Here is a 25,990-nt window from a genome sequence, read left to right on the forward strand (position 1 = left end):
TGGATTTTTCTTAGCTTTAAATTTTTTTTGTTATTTTTTATTACGAAGGTAATACTTATTCAGTGTAGAAAATAAAGACAAAAAAGAACACAAAAATCAACCATTATTCCATCATCTAGAGACTACTATTCTTACTGTTTTGATGTGTGAATGTCCTTCCAGTCTTTTTTCTATGTATCTAGATACCCAATGTGATAGAACAGTAGTATTCTGTGTTCTGCTTTTTCACTTAACAATATAGCCTATTTCCCCATTTTGTTCTTTTTTTTTTTTTTGAGACAGAGTCTTGTTCTGTCACCCAGGCTGGAGTGCAGTGGCGCCATCTCGACTCACTGCAAGCTCTGTCTCCCGGGTTCATGCCATTCTTCTGCGTCAGCCTCCTGAGTAGCTGGGACTACAGGCGCCTGCCACCATGCCCGGCTAATTTTGTTTTTGTATTTTTAGTAGAAACGGGGTTTCACCATGTTAGCCAGGATGGTCTTGATCTCCTGATCTCATGATCTGCCAGCCTTGGCCTCCCAAAAAGTGCTGTGATTACAGGCGTGAGCAACCGCGCTAGGCCCCTATTTTGTTAAATATTATTCTACAACATTATTTAATGGTTACAGAATATCCCATTGTATGCAGGTAAAATAATTTATTTGATCACATCCTCCCTCTCCCTATTGTTGGATATTTATGTTGTTTCAGTTTTTCACTATTATAAACACTGCTTCAATAAGCATATTGTAGTTACATTTTTGTATATTTTCTTAATGATTTATTCTGGATAAATTTTCATAAAATGGGAATTACTGGACTAAATGCATTTTCTTAAACCTTTTTTTTTTTTTTTCTGAGACGGAGTCTCGTTCTGTGGCCCAGGCTAGAGTGCAATGGTGCAATCCTGGCTCACTGCAACCTCCGCCTCCCAGGTTCAAGTGATTCTCCTGCCTCAGCTGCCTGCGTAGCTGCCACTACAGGTACACACCACCACGCCTGGCTAATTTTTATTTTTTTAGTAGAGACAGGGTTTCACCATGTTGGCCAGGCTGGTCTTGAAGTCCTGACCTCAAGTGATCCACTCACCTTGGCCTCCCAAAGTACTAGGATTACAGGTGTGAGCCACCGCACCCAGCCTGTTTTCTTAAACATTTTGATATGGGTTACAAAACAGTCTTCCAGAAAGGTTCTATAATTTCTGCATATAAATTTTTGTGGTCTAATAATTGATTAATTTTTTAATCTTTAATTTTATTTATTTATTTTTATTATATTTTTAGAGACAGGGTCTTGCTCTATCACCCAGGCTGGAGAACAGTGGTGTGGTCATAGCTCACTGCAGCTTCGAACTCCTGGGCTCAAGTGATCCTCCCACCTCAGCTTCCCAGAATGCTGGGATTACAGGTGTGAGCCACTGCACCTGGCCTAGATTAATTTTAATTAGTCATTCGTGGGGACTAGAAAAGATGGAATCTCTGTATATAGGGTTCAAAGTTTAATAAGTATCTGTTAAACTCAATCTTAATATATCCTTGTTTATACTTTGCCTCATTGATCTGCCAAAGCATAGGATGTATTAAAGTCTCTCGCTAGCATACTAATTCCATTATATGTTTTCTTCTGGAGCCTCAAGTTTCTTATTTATACATTTGAATGCAATATAATTTGGTACTGAAAGTTTCATAACAGTTTAATCTTTGCTGTGAATTGTTGCCTTTGTCAGTATAACATGATCCACTTTCTCCTATTTAATACTTTTTCTCCTTAAATTCTTCTTTTTATTAATAGCATAATCTCTGCTTTCTTTCTTGTATGTCCGCTTTCTTTCTTTCCCTGGTGTTTTTCTTTAAGCTTTTTACATGTCACTGTATTTTAGTTGTTTCTTATAAACAGCATGAAGTTGGATTTTATATTTTTACCTAACCTGAGAGTTTATTTTTATAACTTTTATTTTTATCTTTTGTCATTTTTTTCTATTATTTACATATTTTATGCTTCTATTCTGCTTTTTTCATTTCTTTTGACAACTATTATTGAATGAGTAACGTATTCTTTATTTTTAATCTTTTCTAGTGGTGTGTGTGTGTATACACACATATATTTACATATTTATATATACAGACATATATACACTAGATTATAGTGTTTTCTTCCCAAGCCAATCAATATATTTGTACTCAATCATTTTAGTGTTGGTATAGTATTATATTGTATGGATTTTCCATAATTTGTTATTCCCTATTAATAGTAATAACAATATATAATAAATTATATACTATAATACCATATTATTGATATAAATATAAATAACATAAAGCCATGTAAATAATATAAATAATGCTATGATGAAGTATTATACTTGATCTATTCTTTTCACATTTCATTAAACAATTTTATTCAAATTCAGAGACTTTTTGTTGTGGTAAAAAATATATATATATAATTTGTCATTTTAACCATTTTCATGTGGCACTAGTTACTTTTACAATGTTATGTAACCATCATCACTGTCTATTTCTAAAACCCTTTCATCACCCCAAACAGAAACTCTGTACCCATAACCAATAACTCCCATTCTTTCCTCTCCCTCCAAATTGCTGGTAACCTCTAATCTACTTTCTGTCCCTATGAATCTACCTATTCTACATATTTCATAAAGCAGAATCATACAATATTTGTCCGTTTGTGTCTGATTTATTGCATGTAGTATATTTTCAAGGTTCATTCATGTATCAAAAATGTCATTCCTTTTTTTCATGACAGCGTACCATTGAACATCATTGCTTTTTATGTATGTATATACATTTTGTTTATCCAGTCATCTGTTGATGGATATTTAGGTTGTTTTCACCTTGTGCCTATTGTTAATAATGTTTATGTTGATGTACAACTAGCTGTTTGGGTTCCTGTTTTCATTTAAGTATAGAACTGAGAGTGGAATTGCTGGCTCATATGGTCATTCTATGTTAAAATTTTTTCTTTTTCTTTTTTGGGATGGGTCTTTACTCAGGCTGGAGTCTTGAAGTGGTACAGTCATGGCTCACTGCAGCCTCGACCTCCCCAGCCTCAGGTGATCATCCCACCTCAGCCTCCTGAGTAGCTGGGACTACAGGCGTGCACCACCACACCCGGCTAATTTTTGTTTATTTTGTAGAGACAGGGTCTCACTATGTTGCCTAGGCTGGTCTCGAACTCCTGGGCTCAAGTGATCCACCTGTCTCGGCCTCCCAAAGTGCTGGGATTACAGGCGTGAGCCACGATGCCTGGTCTATATTAAACTTTTTGAAGAAGTTTGGTGCTTAAAGTTTCGTAACAGACTGTTTTTCACAGTGGCTGCACCGCTTTATATTCCTACCAACAGTGCACAAGAGTTCTAGTCTCTCCATATCCTCCATAAATAATTTGTCATTTCCTGGGGTTTTTTATTTTGTTTTTTTCTTGTTTGTAGTATATTTTCCCATAACTTCACTTACCGTCATCCTTGAATCTTAAACTAGTTGTATAGTTCAGCTCTGCAAAATCAAGTTACCTCATAGCCTAGTCAGAAATAGAAACAAGTTCCTGCATGCCTTGTAGACATAGTAACAAAATCCACAGCTTGGTGGAGCATGGTGGCTCACACCCGTAATCCCAGCACTTTGGGAGGCCGAGACGGGTGGATCACTTGAGGTCAGGAGTTCAAGACTAGCCTGGCCAACCTGGTGAAACGCCATTTCTACAAAAAATACAAAGCTCATGCCTGTAGTCCCAGCTACTCAGGAGGCTGAGGCAGGAGGATCACTTGAACCTAGGAGGTGGAGGTTGCAGTGAGTGGAGATTGTGCCACTACACTCCAGCCTGGGCGACAGAGTGAGACTCCATCTAAAAAAAAAAATCTGCAGTTAAAATCACCTAATTGTCACACCTCTCCAAGCTTTGAGTGTAGGATTCAGAATATTTAATTCACAGATCGAATGCTGATTTGAAGCTTGCAGTGCAGGCAACCTTAGCTCCTAGGGAAATCTGTCTCACTTTCATGTCCATGAGACTCTTCCAGCATCCTGAAGAAACAAAATCCCAGGAATGCCCGGCTTTGAGGGAGGTGAACCATTTCTCACCACTACCATGCCCTCTTAGGACTCCTAGAAGTCTGGTGCCTGGTAAAGAACAGTAATTCAGGATAGCTAAAATGCTTTCCCATATTCCCAGCAGACCTCAGCTGGCCCCTGCATAGGACTCTGGATTCAGTTGTTTATCTTCTCTCATAATTAGGTAGACGAGGAAATTGTGTGCTTAAAAGTATTCATTAAAATGTAATCTTTGTCTGAGGTCAACATAAAATAATTACTGTATTTAGAAGGCAAATTTCCAGCTTGTATCCTGGCAAAGGTTTAAATATCTGTGTGAAAGAAGAGAGACTGGAAATATCGGGAGCGTCATCTTTAAAGGAAATGATATATGCCAAGAAGAGGGGACAACAAGTGCTAAATGCCAAGGTCAGAGGGGTCCTTTTCTGGATCCTTTAGTCTGGACTTAGGCTGCTGTGACCTACCTTGATGAACGAGTACAGAGACTTTCCATAGAGTCTCTTGAAGTGTGCCCGGATATCCAACATGTCAATTTCTGCTCGAGAAACCATCACTCTGATGAGGGTGTTATCATCGGTGCCCAAGCCCTAAGGAAGAAAACGAAATCCAAACGTATACAAAAACCTAGCTGTTTTTCAGTGTCTTCTTTAGTCTATCAAAGCAAGACTAGAGATGACTGTGCTGACGATGTCCTTTGCTCCACTACTTGGCAGGCCTGAGGAATATCCTCACTCCTTATCATGGTATTCAAGGCTCTCCACAACTCACTTTTCCAATGCTCTATGTTCTGACCACAGGATACCATTCCCTGCTTTTCTAGAGCCATAACCTGTGCTGTCCAGACATACCCTGCCACCTGGCTCACCTATGATTCCTTCTCATGGAGTATTATCCTTCCCTCCCAGCCTTATCACCCCTTCCCTTCACCATATGAAATCCTCTGATGTAAAACTTTTACATTTGGAAGGTCCTGCTCAAATATAGCAACTTGTTTATATATTCTTTGCAGATTCTCCACCTCAAAAAACAAATATTGAAAAAAAAAAAAACCCTTTCCTCTGTGTTTCTACAATGTTTGGATCCTCAACTACTGTCTTACATTCTGTCTTGTTATAATTGGTGTTTTGCACATACTTGCCTAGGCTAGACATTCTTTGAGAGCAAGGTCTACATTTTTGTTGTTGTTGTTTTGTTTTGCTTTTTTTTTTTTTTCTTTTTTGAGACAGAGTCTACACTGTGCTGCCTAGGCTGGAGTGCAGTAGTGCAATTTCAGCTCACTGCAACCTCTGCCTCCTGGGTTCCAGTGATTCTCCTGCCTCAGCCTCCCAAGCAGATGGGATTATAGGCATGAGCCACCATACCTGACTAATTTTTGCATTTTTGTAGAGACGGGGATTTCGCCATGATGGCCAGGCTGGTCTTGAACTCCTGACCTCAAGTAATCCACCCGCCTCAGCCTCCCAAAGTGCTGGGATTACAGGCGTGAGCCACCGCACCTGGCCAAAGACTACATTTTGACCTTCCCTGCACCTCCTGTGATTCTCAGCCTGCAGAGTACGATGGAGGGTTAGGAATACGGGCTCTGGAGCTAGAATGCCAGGTAAACACCTGGCATTCTTGCTCCATCACTTCCTCACTGAGAATCTTGGGCAAACTGCATATCCTTTCTATGCCTCAGTTTCCCCATCTGTAAATTGGAGGTTAGTAATAGTACCAGCCTGATAGAGCTGTTGTGGGGATATAATTAATCTATTAAAAACAGTGATCCATACATCCTAAGTACTCAGTAAATATCACCTAGTATTATTATTAGCAGGCACTCACTGAAGTATTTGATGAATTGAATTGGATCTTTCAGAGCAAAGTTTGGATAGGGGATATAAGTAAGCTTAAGAAGGTGGACACAAGATAACTCAAATTCATTTAGATGCTGAAAATAAGGCCATTTACCTTCATCGATTTATAGAGCTTTTCAGCAAAATATGCAGATTTGTTCCTCATGCACTTTACTGTCAAAGAAAAAAAAAGAAGAAATGAAAAGATTACAGATAAGACCCATGAAAAAAGAAAAGTGACAGTTGTTTCCTCTGTTTCTACAAGGTATCAATATTTGCTTTGCCAGGGAAATTTTAGCCAAGCAATGTTTCATGAACATAGGCTATGCTCTATGTATTTTCACAGATAGAAAGTACCCTCAATTTATCATCAAGTTCCTGGAGAAGTAATTGATAAAGTCTATCAAAGCAAAGGGTGGTATTTCATTTCAAAATAAGGATTACTGTATCTGCCATATGAGACAGTTACTAGTTCTAACCATTCACAGACTTGCAAGCTGCAGCCTGTATATCTGCACATTATTACCTTTCACATAGGACATACAAAAGCACAGAAGATATAAAATATATAAACCACATGGCACAATAGCAATCAGGTTGTATATAATATTTCTTGTTTAAAAATCTGGAATGTAACATGAGTGATTCACGATAAACAACTTTTATCTCTGAAAATAATTCTATATCCCCATATTGCAAACTGATAATAAGAAGGAAAATCTATAAACATTTGTTTCTCTACTCCCCCTACCAGCTTACCTATAGCCAACAGAGCATCTTCAAAGCTACCAGATGTTTCAGATTTAATACTCTGTTCAATATCCTTCTGTGATATCCTTTTGTATTCATCAAACACTGCAGACAATAACAAAATAGTATTATTGGGAAGAAAAAGCAGAGGAAACTAAAATTTATGGAGAGAATAAGCATTTTTAACTAGCCTACACTATTTATTCTTTGGCATATTTCAGGAGGAAACTAATTAGTAATGTGGGCAAGCAGCCAGGAGGGATGTGCAGAGTGGAATGGGCCCCAGATAAGGAGGAAGAAATGCTGTGATGTTTGGAGGACATCAGTCAAGTCCTTTCCCTTATCTGGGACCCTCACACATAAAATGGAGATGGCCTCTGGGGAGCTTTGCTTTCCTTTCTCATTGTTTCCTTAATAAGCAGAATGTGTCTTTTTGTGTTTTTGTCCTTGGCAATCACCTCCCTGTCATCTCCCTTTTGGCTCATCAAAACTAGAACAATTCAACCTCTTCAGAACTGAGTCACAGTTAATAACAGCTGGTTGCATCTTTTAAAATACTTAAACATAATTACATTTGTTGTTGTTGTTGTTTTTTGCCAAGTATTTTTGAATGTGGTGAATATGTTCCCCTCTCTTGCTGTCTCCTTCTGGAAACTTCTTAGAGCAGGTATCTATTTTATCTTCTCACCATCGCCTTCTTTGGGGTGCTGCCTCACTTCCATCAATGTGATTTTAACAGGGCTGTCAATCAAGGGACACCATACGCAACAACATACACCACAACCTCTGTCAAACACGTGAGCAGTTGACCCAGTCAGGACCCGTTAGACTCTCTCCTGGGAACTTTTTAATTGAGCAGCTCACGGGGATGGCCAAAAGCACTGCATCATCTTTACCCTCAGAGAAACCTATTAAACTTCCTGGGTGTCACACTCAGAGATTCTAATTCAGCCAGTCTCAAGTAGGGGGTCAATATTTAGCATTTTTAATAGAAAACGAACTTCAGAAACTCTGCTTTAGAAATAAAATCCACTATTCCCTTCTACTGAGACCCCCAGAACTGCCTTGATTTCTGTTCTTCCTGAAGGTGTTCAGCTGTCTGTTCAAATCTGTGAGCTACCAGTATTTTCCATTTTCCCTCTTGTGCCATTCTATATTATTTCATCTTTTCTTACTTAAATTGAAGTCAGTATGTGTGGCTTGGAATCAAAGAACTTAATTGACACATTTTCTAAGCCTCAGTTTTCTCCACTGTAAAATGGGGAAAATAATTACTGCTCCATTGGGTGTTGCAAGAAACAATGCTTATAAAATGCTTAACACTGCACCTAGAAAATAGAACATTATTAACAAAACCGTAGTTATTATGAAATCTCACCATTATTGTTGGTTGGTAAGACAATTATGAAGTTTTCCTAATCCAAACAGTGCTTAAAATATTTTCTCCCAGTGGCTTACAAACAGATATTTCATAATTGCCTAACTATTGACTTGTACCCAGAAGTGAAAATTCTTGCAAATGCATTTATGCGCTAAATCGGCTTCTGAGGACCTGCAGTTCTTGGAAAACACCACCAGGGGGAGATTCCTGTTATTTGTAACCAGGCAAGGGAAGGAAATGAAGAAAGAAGCTGAGTCAGAAGTTTGTGTACCTGATGGTAGCCCGGGATATTGATTAACAGGAGTAATCACCTGTTTTTTTGTCACTGTGAAAAACCTGAAATAATTACAACTTCAGAATGTGTTGTACTTCTCAATTGCTTTATGTTTTCAATTTAGCAAACTCATTCTCAAATTTCCCACAAGCTTTGCAAATCAGTGTGTGTGATTAAAAAGGTATGGTGGGTGGGTTTATAGAATTATAATGTACTTAAAGATCTAAAGAACTCGTATAAAAGATGAAATATCTTATTAAATCCTTACTTGCTGTTTAAAAGAATATGAACCTGACAGCAAATATTCTAAAATTGTCTAGTATCTTTCCCCCAAATAAGTTAAAATCACATTACAAAGTTTATATTTATCAGAAACAAATTAGAAACATTTCAAATTTGAAATTATCCACTATTCATCTTATACAACATAACCCCTAAAGAAATCACTTGTATTAGCTTTACAGCTTGGATATTACACAGGAATAAATATCAACCAACATTGCTATTTTATTGCTACCTGATCTACTACAGATTACTTTCATATGTAACTACATTAGAATGAAAATACTGGGGCTACTTTAGAAAAAGGACTGACTGTGAAGGTCAGTTTCCTAGAAACAAGAATGCCAAACTTCTATGACTACATGCACTTTTTCTAATTATTCATAATTAATCTTTCAGAAATTAGCTTTCATATACATCATTGGACTAATACATTTCCAGGGTGAGAATCTAAGACACTTGGGTACAATCAGCTCTTTGTACCAACTGAAGGAGGAAGGTTATCAACTACTTATGGGCAATATAGTTTTTGCTATCTTTCACTCCTTTTCTTTGGGAAATGAAGTAAGTGCCTTACCATGCAACAGGTGATTTCGGTTCCGGGAACAGAGAACAGTTAGAAATTTCACCTCATCTGTCCCCCATTTCTTCTCTCCAGCCTCATACAGGTCCTGAAGCCAAACAAAGCACAGGTCTAAAATTCCAAAAACGATGTGCCAGGACACAGGCAAATATTTCCAGAAGCTCAAAGAGCTGAGCTGGCTTAGTTTTATTTTGTTGGTGATGGGGTTGGAAATGGTAGTGGTGAGTGGAAATGACTCAGGATCCTTCCTCAGGCATAAGGCTGTTGGGACCCTGCCATACCCCCCTGGGAGTCACGGCAAACACTAGCAGTTCCCTAGCTGGAGACTACATGGTTCTATCTCAAGAGCTAAAAGAAATGCCCTAGATTTGGGCTGTCCCCTACAGTTGTCACTAACCACATGTGGCTGTTTAAATGTTAATTGAAATTAAATACAATTTAAAATTCAGCTCTTCAATCACATTGGCCTCATTTCAAGTACCCAGCGGCTACAGGTAGCCAGTAGTCACCCATACAGGACAGTGCAGATGTGGAATGTTCTCATCACTGCGGGGAGTTCTATTGGATAGCCCTGCTCTAGAATGATCTGTGATTTTCCTGAGGCTACAGGTCTCACAGTAGAACCAGGGACCCATTGCCAATTGCTTACATTCCAACCAGGTAGGAATATAGGAAACTGATTCTGCTCAATTTAACTACATTATTGCTCAATCAGAATTACTGTTCATTTTTAATAAGCAGCTGGCCTGTTACATTTCTCAAAAAGATCTTAACTCACACATATTGTGGCTCATTGGGCTTACCTCCATATACTCCCCCATTTTTTCACTTCTTTCTCTGATTCCCTCACTGCTTTAGAGTCAATTCACATAATCATAAAAATTTAAAGCTGAAAGCGTTCATCTAATTCACCTAATTCAAAAGAGTTCACCTTATTCAGCACTTCTGAAACTTGAATCTCAACAGGCTTGGACAATTTATTTTATGTCAACTTGACTGAGCCATGGGTTACCCAGATTTTTGCTCAAACATTCTGGGTGTTTCTGTGAGGGTTTTTGGATGATCCAATATGGAGGCGGGGCCCTCATACAATCAGCTGAAAGCTTTTGTTTTCAAGAACAAGAGGGCTGACCTTCCCAAGAGTAAGAGGGACTCCTCCTGCCTGACTGCCTTGAGCTAGGACATCAGTTTTTTTCCTGCCTTTGGACTTGAACTGGAACATCAGCTCTTCATGGGTTTCCAGCCTGCTGGCCTTCAGATGGGAACTGCTCCTAGTTCTCAGGCCTTTGGACTCAGACTGGAACAAAACCATAGGCTGTCCTGCATCTCCAGCTTGCTGACTCCCTCTGAAGACCCTGGTACTTGCCCAACTCCATCCTCTCTCTCTTTCTCACACACACACACACACACACACACACACACACACACCCCCTCTGTGTCTCTCTCTCTCTCTCTATTGGTTCTGTTCCTCTTAAGAATTCTGACTAATACATTGCTTTAATTAATAAAGCATAGTAGTGGGCTGGGCACAGTGGCTCATGCCTGTAATCATAGCACTTTGGAAGGCCAAGGCAGGTAGGTTGCTTGAGCCCAGGAGTTTGAGACCAGCCTGGGCAATATGGCAAAACCCCACCTCTACCAAAAAAATATTTAAAACTTAGCCAGGCATGATGGCACATGCCTGTAGTCCAGCTACTCAGGAGGCTGAGGTGGGAGGATCACTTGAGCTTGGGAGGCGAAGGTTGCAGTGGGCCGAGATCATGCCACTGCACAACAGCCTGGGAGACAGAGCAAGACCCTATCTCAAAAAAAAAAAAAAAAAAAAAAAGAATAAAATACAGGTTAGTGGAAGTGACACTGATTTCTGAGGCTAGATCATAAACAATCATGCAACTGCCATCGTTTCTATTGGAATGCTTGCTTTCTGGGTGCTCCTTCTTGAAACCCAGCTGCCGTGCTCCAAGAAGCCCAAGCCACACACATACCTCTATCCCCTCTAATGAAAGCAACAGGTTCTTTTTTTTTTGCATAAAACAAAGTTGTTCATACCTCACAAACTGAATGGAACCAATCCCTCATTGTGGTTATGTATTGGTTAAGAATACTGGATCTATGGTCAGGCACGGTGGCTCATGCCTGTAATCCTGGCACTTTGGGAGGCCATGGCAGGTGGATCATTTGAGGTCAGGAGTTCAAGACCAGCCTGGCCAACATGTTGAAACCCTATCTCTATTAAAAATACAAAAACTAGCCGGGTGGTGGTGGTGCATCCTGTAATCCCAGATACTCAGGAGGCTGAGGTGGGAGAATTGCTTGAACCTGGGAGGGGGAGGTTGCGGTGAGCTGAGATCACACCACCACACTCCAGTCTGGACGACAGTGAGACCCTGTCTCAAAAAAAAAAAAAAAAAAAAAAAAAAAAAAGAGAGAGAATACTGGGTCTAGATGCCAATTGGTTCAAATCCTAGCTGTGCCCTTTATTATCTTTCTGAGCTTGAGCAAGGTACTTGACCTCTCTGAGCCTCAGTTTCCTTGTTTGTAAAATGGGGATAGCAATACTTACCTTATGAAGTTATTGCAAAGATTCAATGACATACTTAATATAGAATTTAGAACAGTGGGCCACGCGCGATGGCTCACGCCTGTAATCCCAGCACTTTGGGAGGCCAAGGCAGGTGGATCACCAGAGGTCAGGAGTTCAAGATCAGCCTGGCCAACATGGTGAAAACCCGTCTCTACTAAAAATAGAAAAAAATTAGCCGGGTATGGTGGCAGGCACCTGTAATCCCAGCTATTTGGGAGGCTGAGGCAGCAGAATCACTTGAACCCAGGAGGCGGAGGTTGCAGTGAGCCAAGATCATGCCATTGCACTCCAGCCTGGGCAACAAGAGTGAAACTCCATCTCAAAAAAAAAAAAATTTTTTAGAACAGTGTTTGGTACCTGGTAATGACCCACTTTTTATTAGCTATTATCGTTAGTGTTATCTGGCCACAGCTGATTAGACCATGGGTTGGTTCCAGGACAACCATCACTGGGCTGGGAAACAGAGAGGCAAATGCCTCTTGGGGTTTGCTATTAATTTTACCCAGCAGGGTATACACTGTGTCAAGCTATTTTATATAGGTCCTATCAAATGTCCTCTTTGATGAAGTAAAAATGCACAGTGAACAGTCCCTTTCACCTCCACGGGATTCAGGAGACAGTGGTTCTCTGGGATTGCCACACAGTGGTCCTAATGTTGAGAAACTTGGAACCCAGGAGTGCTTATATAATGATGTCCAGCCTCAGGTACCTCTGCAAGAAACCTGTTATTAAAGGCTATCTGTGGGAATATTTTTAAAGAACATATCTAAGCCTGGCTAATATACACTGTAATATAAGATGCTATCCACCCACTAAGGCCTGTCTCATTGGCGAAAGAGAAGAAAGCTGGAAGAAAGAAGCTGCAGTTCTACCAACCTGGGCATCCTGTCTCACGAGAGCATCGTCCAGATAATTTCCTTCATCCCTCCCACCCTGAGGATGAGAAAAACAAATAAAAAATAATTCGAGAGTATACATGAAGATCTGGGGACACCATTAAGATAGCAGGTCTAGAGTAATGAGACAAAATACCACAAGAAGTGGGGCTTCAGACCCAGGGAGGGAGGACAGATGTCCTCTAAATACGCTCGCATTATTACAATGGCTCTGATGTGTGCCTAGAGGGCTGAGCCTCAGTGTGGCCCCTAACGTTGCATGAGTGCCTCTGCCAATAGCAGGAGAAGCTTCCCACGGACAGCTCCCTCCACTATCTCCTGGCCTCCCCCACCACCCCACTCTCCTGTGTCTTCCCAGCTGACTCATGCCTTCCTAACTGGCAAATCTACATTGATCAACCTCTGCCAAAAGGGGGTTGGGGTGTGCATGTAGTTCCAGCTACTCGAGGCTGAGGTGGGAGGATGTCTTAAGGCCAGGAGTTCAAGGCAGTGAGCTAAGATGGTACCTGTGAAGAGCTGGCCTGGGAAACATAGCAAGACCTTGAATCTTAAAAAAAAAAAAAAAAAGGTGGGGAGGTTGGGAACAGAGGAGAGTCAAGAGAATATGAGACCTATGGTGGGACTTGAGGATCCCATAAAAATGTCCCCCTACCCCTCACCAACACCAGCTCACAAGAAGGCAGGGTGGAAGCCTCTGAAGAATGCTAACAAATGATAAAATGGGCTACTTTTCTCTAGTTTTTAGGCTATTTTTATTGTTATACTGTCTCGATGTTCCATGGTCTAGGCATGGCTCATCCGAGTGGTAAATATGGGAGGAAAAGAGAAAGTGGGAAAGAAATATGAGACACAGGCAGGCGTTACTAAGTAAATATTGGAGACAAGAGCAAAGTGGAAATTGGAGATGATTTCCAGGGTTCTGCTTCTTTAGGTGTAGGAGGAACAACAGCAATATTAACAGAAACAGGCAAGTCCGGAAGAAGAGCTGGTTTGAACGGAAAATGAGTTCCGGTTCAGTTCATTAAGGGGATAGTAGAATATCTGTAACGAAACATCTAAAAAGCAATGTGAAATGAGAGTCTCATGCTCAGGAAGGAGGCCGGGGATAAAGATGCAATTGGGAAGTGATGTGAAATGTCTGAAGTCTCCAGCTTCCCTTTTCAGGCAACCCTGCCCCACCTAGCTCAGTCCTGCTTTATTTTCCAGCTGGAATTTTCCAGGTAGCTTCCTACCTGGTCGTCCAGCCTCCAGTTCCTCTCCACTGTTCATCCTACACGTCACTATTACATTACTCTTCTGAAAGTGCAGCTCCAGTCACATCACTCCCATCATCGTTGTCATCATCACGTCATCTACTGCTCCCAAATAAATAAGTGTAAACTGCTCCCAACCTAGAATTCCAGTTTATCCTCCCACCCTGTTTCCAGAATCACCAGCCCAACTGTTCAGCCAGTTGTTCCCTGAACCCCATGTTCCCTGCCTTATTCTTGCTGTTCTTCCTGTCTGCAATACACCCACCCACGTCTCTGCCTCTTGAAATTCTAGTAATCCTCCAAGTCCTCTCTGAACCAGCATCTCTGTCATGAAGCCTTTTCTTTGTTTCTACAACCAAATTTTCTCCTTGAATCTTCTTTTTCCTATGCGCCTCTCCTTTGGCATGTAATCTTTTCATGCCTTCTAGCAACTGTGTACCTGATGTATTCCCTTATGACAATATATACTCTTAAGGCCCAGGAACTGCCTCTGAATCATCTTCATAACTCTCAATGCACTGAGTGACAGGGGGACCTGGCAGGTATTAGGTACTTGTAAATATCAAATTAAAGTAGAAAAAATGGGCAGGCAGGATTAGCCAGAGTCTCTGAAGGAGAAATAAGATAAAGGAACAGAGGGGTCTGAGAACACTACCTGGGGAATACCCACATGTCAGGGGCTGAAAGGATGAGAAAGGCTGGCAAAGGGGATAGAGTGGACATTTCGATAAAACCCGCCCCCCATCAGAAGCAGTCACTCACAGCTGACAGAGACACCAGCACTCGCTGGAACATGAACGATGTGTCAGAGCGAATGTCATCTTCAAGGCTCCGTCCATATTCTAGCAAGAGAGTGAAATTAGCTACTTCAGAATAAAGAGTCTTGCCCAATGCCCTGTCACACTCCAGAGCAATCTGTCCCCTCAAGACCAGCCTGCTTATGGAAGCAGCTTATCATGAGGTTTTTTCACCCCACACACAGTTTTTCAAAAACTAAACTCTGGTAAAATGGTCAAGATCAGCTTATCCTGTCACACGATATTCCTGTTTTTGTTTTTTTTTCTTTTGAGATGGAGTCTCACTCTGTTGCCCAGGCTGGATGGAGTCTGGAGTGCAGTGGCACCATCTCAGCTCACTGCAACCTCCGCCTCCTGGGTTCATGCAATTCTCCTGCCTCAGCCTCCCGAGTAGCTGGGATTACAGGTGTGCCCCACTATGCCCAGCTAATTTTTGTATTTTTAGTACAGACAGGGTTCTGTCATTTTGGCCAGGCTGGTTGTGAACTCCTGACCTCAGGTGATCCGCCTGCCTTGGCCTCCCAAAGTTCTGGGATTGTAGGCGTGAGCCACCGCACCTGGCCAAGATGTTCCTGTTTCTTAAAATGTGGGGTTGAAAAAGCTGGGTCTGAAATCCTCCCTCTGTGCTTCCTGCCACCCAGGGGTCCGATCTGAGCGTGGTTCTCAGTGACACAGAGGGAACCACAGCTGTGGAGCAGCCCCTGCTGCTTCACTGATGGAAAGCAACCAGATAGGAGCTTCTGAACCCAGCTTTGAGGTGGGGCTGGGGTTGGAGCGCTGTCAAATGCAAATCCTAGCATATGCCTCTCTGCCACGTCTCTCACTTGGGAGGTTCTGACAGGTTATCCACGAGAAGCTCCATGGCCGAGCGCAGTGGCTCATGCCTGTAATCCTAACACTTTGGGAGGCTGAGGAGGGTAGACTGCTTGAGTCCAGGAGTTCGAGACCAGCCTGGGCAACATGGTGAACCCCCATCTGTACAAAAAATACAAAGATTAGCTGGGTATGTTGGCGCATGCTTGTAGTACCAGCTACAGGGGAGGCTGAGGTGGGAGGATGACCTCAGCCTGGGGAGGTCAAGGCTGCAGTGAGCCATGATCACGCCACTGCACTCCAGCCTGGGCCACAGAGCGAGATCCTGTGTCAAAAAAAATAGGCACGGGGAGCTTCAGCAAGAAATTAAAAATCACTTCTTCATTATTAATTTTTAAAAAGCAAAAACGAAAAGAGAAGCTCCAGCCCTTCACAGCCCTCAGGGAAAAAACCCTCATTGGTCAGATGTGGGGACTGGGTTGCTAAATCCAGACTCCTAAGGTTTAGAATCTCCTGCTCTGAACACTTCCCACAAAGCTCTCATTGTGGTTGTTTTCTTTCTATAAAGGTAACACATGTTGACCACAGAAGACTTAGGAAAAAACAAATAAGTAAAAAGAAGGGGCAAGGCGAGGAACTCCACTGCAGTCTAATCACCCAGAAATAAGAATCATTGACAACATTTCTGTAAATATCCTTCCTCATTTTCCCCCACATACACAAATTATTTTCATTTATTTAAAAAATACTGTGTTATTAACTGTGTTAATTTTTTAAAAATGGGATCATAGCATACTATTTTATGGCTTGTCTTTTTCACTTACATATACCAAACCATTTAATAAATATTTTAATAATATTCTTGGCCAGGTGTAGTGGCTCACATCTGTAATCCCAGCACTTTGGGAGGCGGAGGTGGGCAGATTGCTTGGGCCCAGGAGTTTGAGACCAGCCTGGGCAGCATGGCGAAACCCCATCTCTACAAAAAATACAAAAATTAGCTGGGTGTGGTGGCTCACACCTGTGGTCCCAGCTACTCAGAAGGCTGCAGTGGGTGGGTTGCTGAAGCCCAGGAGGTCGAGGTTGCAGTGAGCTATGATGGGGCCATTGCATTCCAACCTGGGCAACAGAGTGAGACCCTGTCTCAAAAAAAAAAGGCTAAATAAAAGAAAAAAATACTCTTTAATATAAGTTTTAATGACTACATAATAGTTCATTGTGTAAGTGTATAATATTTTGTTTAGACAATCTGCTACTGTTGGGCATTTTTAGCTAATGTAGACAATGCTGAATAAACACTGTGAGATCTGAACCTCTGTGCATTTTTAGTTATATTCTTAGGGCAAAAAGTCAGGCATTTTTTAAAGGCACTTCATATGTATCACCCTCTGGAGGTCTCTAAGGGGGAGTGAATGGCTGTCATTCTGATTTGGCTGGAGGACATACAGTCCAGTCTGAAGGGAAGAATTTGGGCCAGACGGCCCCTCCAGACCATTCCTTGGAATGCTAAGATCTGCTGGTGCCACCACTTTTGAACAAGTAACTTAGATTCTTTGTCTGATAATAAGGAACAACTTTCCAACTTTTAGGGTAATAAAATACTGCACTGGGTAGGCAAAATAGAGTGTCATCTTCACCTGAGAAATCTTAAGGAGCCAACAGACCGCCATTTGCCTAAACAGGGATCTCCCTCGAAGCAGAGCTTGGCACCGAGGATCCCTCATGCTCAGCGTTCTGTGAAAAGTCTAATCAGCAAACAACCACCCGCTGCTACCCTCATTCTCTAATCACAGCGAAACCTCAGCCAGGGCCACTGCGGATGTCACGTACGCTGCTGGTAGGTTTGGCTTATGCGCCGGATCTCCTCAGGGGTCCGGGAGGCTAGGATCTCAATTAGGCAGCCCTCATCAGTGCCAGCTCCCTAAACAAGAAACCAGAGGACAGGGCTATATGAGCCAGTTTACAAAGCTGAGGCCCAGACACAGAAGGAATACATCTGTCATGAATCTGCAGAGAATAAAGACAATCCACTGCATTCTAACAACAGGGTTTGTTCACTTTTATTGTCCCACCCGAAACCCAAAGTGTTTGCCGTAATAATTATGAGTAATAACAAACATTTCTAGGCTGTTTATTATGTGTTCGTTACTGTGCCCGGATAGGTACGGTTTCTGCCCTCTGGGGACTTAATTTTTCCTTGACCTCTTCTGCTCTCTTCCTCTGAGGGGCAGAATTTTCTGGCAAAGACTTTGTCACCTCTTTGCTTTCCCAGAGCCTGGCCCAGAACCTTCCACAAGTCTGAGTATTTATTGACATGGTTGAGGAGGATAATTGTACTCCTCGACTTATGATGAGGAGTACAATACACTGAAAATTTTTAAGTAGAACCATCCTAAGTTGGGGACCATTTATATTTGCATTACATACTTGGTCATTAAAATTTGGCAGACCCAGGCTAGGGCACAGTGGGTAGGTCATCCAGGGAAGCCAAGAACTCTTTTGCCAGAAGTAAGCCTATAGTAGACCTGGAGGCCCCTAAAGTGTCAGTCATAAAGTTACATATCTCAAAAGTAGTTAACATATCTCAAAAGTAGTTAGCTGTCTAGAGATAGCTAAAAGTCTCTAGAGCTGTACTAAAAGCGACAATTATAATCACTCCCCATTGAGCCACAGGAAGGAGCAAATGATTCCCTAACTTTTTGGAAAAGAATTTTTAAATTATAATTGGTATAATGTAAAGTAATGATGTGTTTTCAAGTTGTCGTAAATGAAGGAAAATCTCCTATACTTTACACCTGCTACTCTCAGAAGGCCTTGGTCATAGTTTCTTTCTTTTTTAAAAAAATTTAACTTTTACTTTAAGTGCAGGGGTACATGTGCAGGTTTGTTATATAGATAAACTTGTGTCATGGGGGTTTGTTGTACAGATTATTTCATTACCTAGGTATTAAGCCTAGTACCCATTAGTTATTTTTCCTGATCCTCTCCCTCCTCCCACCCTCCATCCTCCAACAGGCCCCAGTGTGTGTTGTTCCCCTCTATGTGTCCATGTGTTTTCATCATTTAGCTCCCACTTGTAAGTGAAAACATATGGTATTTGATTTTCTGTTCCTGCCTTAGTTTGCTAAGGACAATGACCTCCAGCTCCATCCATGTTCCTCCAGAGGACATGATCTTGTTCCTTTTTACAGCTATTCCATGGTGTACATGTACCACATTTTCTTTATCTAGTCTACCATTGATGGGTGTTTAGGTTGCTTCCATGTCTTTGTTATTGGGTGACAGTTTCTTAAGAAAGCACATCAGCGTTTGCACCAACAGCACCAAGAGCACAAGAGGAAGAGCACAGACCTTCATGGCCCTTCGCAGCTCTTGCACGTCATACAGCACCGTGGGCGTCATCATCCCCACAATCACCTGCTCGAAGTTGCCACTCAGTTCTGACTTCAGGTCGTCTATCAAGTCCTGCAATGCAAGAAAGTAGCTCCGCTTAACTGCTATAGCAAATTAGACCAGCTACTCTCCAGGTGTGGTCCAGGGATGTCTGGGGTCTCCAAGACCCTTTCAAGGGGCCTGCAAGTCAAAACTATCCTCAGAATAACACTCAGATGTTATTTGCCTTTTCACTGTCATTCTTCCGCAAGCATACAGTGGGGTTTTCCTAAGGCTATTTGACATTGTCTGTGCATCAACAACTGTCTGTTCAAATACTCCCCCCATTTTCAAGTACATATCTGTACAAGACCAGATTTTCTTCATATACCCCAACCAAAACCACATATCATAACAAATTGAAGTAGAAACAGATATGAGAAGCCATCTGTCTTCCATTAAGCCAGACATTAAAGAGATCTGCAAAATGTAAAACAATGCCAATCTTCTCACTAAATGTTTTTTTGTTTTGGGATATATAGCTATTTTTCATTAAAATGTTATTTACAGTAACATACAATATACTTATTATTTTTACTAAGCTAACAAATATCTATTTTTAAACGCCCTCAGTTTTAGTTTCTAATAGGGCAAATATCAAAAGATATAACCCACAAAACCAAAAGTCCTAAAAAATTTAAGAGGTAAAGGAGCTTTGAGGTGAATATGTTTGTAGACACCGATGTAAATGTATTTGCCTACTTAACAATATGTCTTGAATATACTTCCAAGTCAATATTCACTGATAACCTTTTTAGCAGCTGTGGAGATTTCTATAGATAGGTGCAACATAATTTCTTTTTTTTTTTTTTTAGATGGAGTGTTGCTCTGTTGCCTAGGCTGGAGTGCAGTGGCACGATCTTGACTCACTGCAGACTCCGCCTCCCGGATTCAAGCAATTCTCCTGCCTCAGTCTCCCAAGTAGCTGGGATTACAGGTGCCCACCACCATGCCCAGCTAATTTTTTTGTATTTTTAATAGAGACGGGGTTTCACCATGTTGGTCAGGCTGGTCTCGAACTCCTGACCTCAGGTGATCCACTAGCCTTGGCCTCCCAAAGTGCTAGGGTTACAGGTGTGAGCCACCACACCCAGCCTAATTTCTTTAACTAGTCACCTGTTTCTATTTTTCTACTGTTATATACATAAGGCATTTAGTTGTATCTTTGTGATCATTCATGACTATTTCTTAAGGCTCAATTCCTGAGATATAGTTTCCAAATATAATTATTTGGAAAATGGACCAAATTCTAAAGATGTTTATTCACATTTCCTCCTGGAATGGGTCAGAGAGTTTAAGAACTTCTTGAAGATCAATTGACGAAGAAGGAGCTGAATCGCTATTCTTTTTTTTTTTTTTTTTTGAGATGGAGTCTCTCTCTGTTGCCCAGGCTGGAGTGAAGTGGCATGATCTTGGCTCACTGCAACCTCCACCTCCTGGTTCAAGCAATTCTCCTGCCTCAACCTACAAAGTAGCTAGGATTACAGGTGCCCGGCACCACGCCCGGCTAATTTTTGTATTTTTTAAGTAGAGATGGGGTTTCACCATGTTGGCCAGGTTGGTCTCAAATTCCTGGCCTCAAGTGATCCGCCCGCCTCGGCCTCCCAAAGTGCTGGGATTACAGGTGTGACCCACCACACCTGGCCTTAAGAACATCTTTAAACAAGACAAAGGATCGATCTTTTAAAACACAAGGTCACTTAGGGAACCTAGATCAGGAAGAGGCCCTGCTTCCTGTTGCTGCCAAGTCAGCCAGACAGAGCAGGAAAGACTGTGGCCTACCCTGCCGATGGTGCTCTTGTAGGCTGTCCTGATCTCCTGGCGCTGGGCGGTGTTGCGGTAGGCAAGGACGCTAACAATGGCGTCTTCATCGGTGCCTGGGGGAAGAAGGGAGACAGCAGGTAAGTGTGATTTGAGAGAGGAATGAAAAAGCGGGTTCCTCTGTGGACATTGGAGTTACCCAAACACATGCAGAGGGCTTTCTAAGAAAAGAGGCCCTTATTCAGAGGGTTTGTCTACCTTTTGGGAAACAGATGCTAGGTTCGGGACTTAGCCTCTCCCTTAATTAGCTGTTTACTACTGAACAAAATGGTTAACTTTCTAAACATTAGTTTCCTTATCTGCAAATGTGAATGATGACAGTGATTTCCCTCGATAGGCTGCTGCAAGTGTTAATATAATTAAATGCCTAGCACTTACTAAACATTTAATAAATGTTGGCTGGAGTAATTCTTCTTTCTCTCCTTTAGAATAGTTGTGTTTTTTTTGTTTGTTTGTTTTTGTTTTTTTTTTTTTAGAGGAAGTCTCACTCTGTCACCCAGGCTGGAGTGCAATGGCGCGATCTCAGCTCACTGCAACCTCCGCCTCCTGGGTTCAAGCGATTCTCCTGCCTCAGCCTCCTGAGTAGCTGGGATTACAGGGCTGTGCCACCACCCCCAGTGAATTTTTGTGTTTTTAGTAGAGACAGGGTTTCACTATGTTGACCAGGCTGGTCTTGAACTCCTGACCTCAAATGATCTGCCCTCCTCGGCCTTCCAAAGTGCTGGGGTTACAAGTGTGAGATACCACGCCCAGCCATCTCCTCTAGAATTATTTTCATGTCTTTTGAATCTCCTATCTCTCTCTTCCATATTCTTGCCTTTTCTTTGTTTTTATCTCTTTATCATCTCCTCTGAGTTTTGAAACAATTCAAACTTGTCTGTTAATTCACCAGTTTGGCATTTTGCAGAGTTTAAATTGGCTGTTACTGCATTCACTGTGTTTTAAAATCTGGAACTATGTTTTGCACTTCTAAGCTATCTTTCCTGAACACAAATGGTTCCCTTTTAGAACTGCTGACAAATTACCATGATACAACATCTTACCAAAACTTTAAGCAAAACTTACAAATTAAAAATGTTCTAAGTTTTGCTTGCCTGTTTCTTGCAGCAGCTTTAACAAGGAGACTTTATTCTGATTTTTCAGATTGGTCCCTTGTCTTTATAACAGCTGGCTGTTCATAAATGTTTGGTGAATCTTCTGTTTCCTCGTTGTTTGTGCTGTATGGGGGGTTGAATGGGTTTCAGAAATGATTCTATTGAAAATATTTCAGGGAGAAATGAAAAAATACAGCCAAACTTTAGTTATCCTTGGCAAGGTTAGAGATGCAAAAAGATGTGAGGTGTGGAGAAGAAGCTATAGAACTTTAAGTTTACATACCTTGGGGACCTACTTTCTGTTCCTTTTTTTTTTTTCTTTTTTTGAGATGGAGTTTCGCTCTGTCACCCAGGCTGGAGTGCAGTCCAGCTCACTCCCTCTCCCTCCCAGGTTCAAGCAATTCTCCTGCCTCAGCTTCCCTAGTAGCTGGGATTACAGGTGCCCGCCACCACGCCTGGCTAATTTTTTTTTGTATTTTTTACTAGAGATGGGTTTCACCATGTTGGCCAGGCTGGTCTTGAACTCCTGACCTCAGGCAATCCACCTGCCTCAGCCTCCCAAAGTGCTGAGATTACAGGCATGAGCCATCATGCCCAGCCGTGTTCCTATTTTTAAAAAGGAGAGGACAATCCATATAACAATCCATTTCTCCCTTGGCACTCTCAGCTAGGAGGGGGTGTGGAGGGGGCAGAGAGGGTTCATTACCTTTTGTTCACTCCCTGTTTCTGTGAAAGGGATCACTCTTCCCCCCAGTCAAGCCAAGCTGAAATCCTCAAAACAGATTCAATTTTTTTTTTTTTTTTTTTTTTTTGAGACAGAGTCTTGCTCTGTGGCCAGTCTGTAGTGCAGTGGCACCATCTCGGCTCACTGCAACCTCTGCCTCCCGGGTTCAAGCGATTCTCCTGCCTCAGCCTCCCCAGTAGCTGGGACTACAGGTGCACGCCACCACGCCCAGCTAATTTTTGTGTTTTTAGTAGAGACGGGGTTTCACCTTCTTGGCCAGGATGGTCTTGATCTTTTGACCTCGTGCTCTGCCCACCTAGGCCTCCCAAAGTGCTGGGATTACAGGCGTGAGCCACTGCACCCAGCCCAATAGCTTTGATTTTTTTACCCTCTCCTTTCCTCTTCACTCAAGTCCACGGTCATGCAAAATGTTGCTTTACAGCCTCTTTTGCATTCTTTCACTCTTTTTATTTCCTATCAGAACCATTCCAATTCAAGATTTCAGGGTTTCTTCTTAGACAACTGCAGATGTCTGCTAACTAGTATTCTTAACTCCTGATTGGTCTTCCCAGAGTCTTGCCAGATTCATTTTTGTAAAAAGAAAAGCTCTCACAATGTCCCTCCCCTGCTCAGAAATACACAATGGCTCCCCATCATCTGCTGGATTTACTTTAGGCACTGCAGCCTGACATTTGAGACTCTCTACAGTATCCCATTCACTATTGTAAATAGCCACATAAAAGGACACTAGGCAGCCAAATTCATGGACTCAGCTCTTGAAATATTGTGCTTTACCCAACTGTGCTGCACTCCAGGCTCCTGACCCCCTTCATTACCAGTCTATTGGTTTATATGTCCCCTTAACCCCCTCCATTTAGCATCATGATTCTGTCATATGTTGTTTCCCAGCCAGTGCCTGTGGGTCATCCCCGCATGTCTGTGATTCTTATGGGTGCTTTCTCAGTAGCACCCCTAGAACCTCCTTCTGGTACCTGCTTTCTCAGAAAGCTCCCAACCAGCCTACTCCTGCTTTGCAAGTACCTCCTGCTGATACAGGAGATAGAAAGAAATTGTTTAAGCAGATAGTGAGGGCAGGCCGGGTGTGGTGGCTCATGCCTGTAATCCCAGCACTTTGGGAGGCTGGGGTGGGTGGATCACTTGAGGTCAGGCATTCAAGACCAGCCTGGCCAACATGGTAAAACCTTGTCTCTATTAAAATATAAAAGTTAGCCGGGTATGGTGGTGGGGGCCTGTAATTCCAGCTACTCAGGAGGCTGAGGCATGAGAATCACTTGAACCTGGGAGGTGGAGGTTGCAGTGAGCCAAGATCATGCCAGTGCATGCCACAGCCTGGGTGACAGAGTGAGGCCCCATCTCAAAAAAGAAAAAAAAACAAAAAACAGATAGTGAGGGCAAAAGAGTCCTTGGCAGAACTTCCCTTGTAACAAAAAGCAGCCCCCAAAATCATTTTTTTTCTAACAAAGAGCAGCCTGAAAAATCAAGCTACAAACGTAGATAAGGAAACTGAAAGCTTGCACAAGGGAATGCTGGCCGCTGTGCCAACAGAAAAGGGCTACCTGGGGGCCAGGCATGTCCACCATGGAAACTCCACCTTCCCTTTTTTGTTAGCATGTGTACAGTAAGAAAGAAATGACCAATACAGTACAGCTCAGGCTGAAAACCCACCTGCATAATAAAAGACTGGGGTAGGGACTGTCAGAGATTCACGCCCTATGCAGATAGCACACCTGTTTCTAACTGGTTTTTGGTGCCCTATGTAGATCAGACATCAGCCCCCCTACCCCCAGCCCCTGCCACAGCTCATCTATAAACCCCTCTGCATTTCACCGTGAATTGGTAACCCATTTTTCTGGAATCCCTCTCTGTAGCAGAGAGCTAGTCTCTTTCTTTTCCCTATTAAACTTCCACTCTTAACCTCACTCTTTGTGTGTCTACGTCCTTGATATCTTGGCCATGAGACAGCGAACCATGGGTGTCACCCCAGACGAGGCCACTTCACTGCTGCAAGACACTTTTCTGTGGATTTACCATGACTCCCCTAGACCTCAGCACATGCCATTCCATTCACCTGAAACACCTTGTCCCTTAATTCTGTTTACAGAAACTCAATCATCTCCCAACGTCCATTTTAATGTCTACATCCTCCAAGAAGCTTTGCCCAATGCCCCCAAGTGAAATGTGATCTCTTCTCTTTGAACCCCAGTGGGATCTTATTTGTGCCCCTCCTGTCACTGTTATATTATGAATTAATCATAGTTATTTTTGTGCATGCCTTAGCTGTGCTAGTATTCATAGACTATTTGAACACAAGAACTAGGGATTATAATCCTTATCTTCTCCAACAGTCTGCCTTGCATTGGCCCACACATAACAGGCACTGAAAAGGGGTTGGTTGTGCCAAATGTCTGCTCACCCTTTATGTTGATAATTCTGAATGTAACATGGGCTACATTTTGAATTATGGTGTCCTTGTAACATACCAAAGAATTAGGATAAACTGAAAAAAAAAGGTGGGTCCTATGCCTTTCTCTTTTTATGAAAAAGGGAAAAGAAGAAGATACATAGATTCAGGACAATGTTCTCTTCAGAGATGGGCAGCAGCATAGAACAGTGGCTTAAACTCCAGCTCTGGAATCAGACTTGAGGCAGCTGATCATGCAAAGATGAAAGGAAAGTGTTCTAGGAATTACCTAGAATCCTGAATATACCACTTAATAGTTCTGAGACCGTGGGCAAGTCAGCCAGCCTCACTCACTATACTTTACCTTCTCAACAGTAAGACAAACTTCTGTCAGGATTAAAACAGATAACCCATGGAAAGCATCTATCTCTATGTCTGACACATAGTAGAGCTTAATAAACATTTGCTATTATTGCTACGGTTGTTGTTACTGTTAGCAACATTGAGGCTGAGTAAAATGAATTCTTTTTGGATAGAAAGATGGTCTCATGGTCAAGTGTTTTTACCCAAATCTCAAGGAGATTCTAAATAGCAGCTAAGAACCAGGGGATACTTCTCTGGCCAAAAGTCTACTGAGACAAGGTCTTGGGGGCAGAGGCTAGGCCAGGTAGTTTGTGGTGCACATAGAATCACTGTACCTACCCAGCATGAAGGTGTTGGCCCCCAAGGAGCTAACTGGAGGGTAGCATGCTGGAAGACACTACCAGTGTTATAGGAGGCAAAAAGAAATTATTTAGGTAGACATTTAGGGTAAAGTGAGTCCCCAGCAGAAAACTTTCCTTTTAACAAAAAGCAGCTCAAAAATAGCTCCCTTTCTAACCACACACAGTTAAAAAAAATCACTTCTCTTCTAACAACAAGCAACCTGAAAGTTCAGGCTGTAAAATACAGATAAGACAGCTCAAACACAGAAGAAGGGGTGGAAGTCTCCTGGGTAATT

General features: G+C 42.1%; 1 protein-coding gene across 4 annotated transcripts in view; it reads right to left on the reverse strand.

The window, feature by feature from the left end:
• ANXA4 (annexin A4) overlaps positions 1-25,990 on the reverse strand; it is a 187,879-nt gene that overhangs the window by 1,103 nt on the left and 160,786 nt on the right. For all 4 annotated transcript variants that reach the window (XM_019020968.4, XM_004029358.5, XM_055378042.2 and 1 more), the window contains 9 exons: positions 20,712-20,806; positions 18,849-18,962; positions 17,328-17,418; positions 14,650-14,729; positions 12,615-12,671; positions 9,149-9,242; positions 6,644-6,739; positions 6,000-6,058; positions 4,514-4,636 (listed from right to left, as the gene is read on the reverse strand). In XM_019020968.4, coding sequence (XP_018876513.1) covers positions 4,514-4,636; positions 6,000-6,058; positions 6,644-6,739; positions 9,149-9,242; positions 12,615-12,671; positions 14,650-14,729; positions 17,328-17,418; positions 18,849-18,962; positions 20,712-20,806 — 809 coding nt within the window. The remainder of the gene's footprint in view (positions 1-4,513; positions 4,637-5,999; positions 6,059-6,643; positions 6,740-9,148; positions 9,243-12,614; positions 12,672-14,649; positions 14,730-17,327; positions 17,419-18,848; positions 18,963-20,711; positions 20,807-25,990) is intronic.

Source organism: Gorilla gorilla, chromosome 12 (assembly GCF_029281585.2).
Source record: "Gorilla gorilla gorilla isolate KB3781 chromosome 12, NHGRI_mGorGor1-v2.1_pri, whole genome shotgun sequence".
In the NCBI taxonomy this organism is placed as follows: Eukaryota; Metazoa; Chordata; class Mammalia; order Primates; family Hominidae; genus Gorilla; species Gorilla gorilla.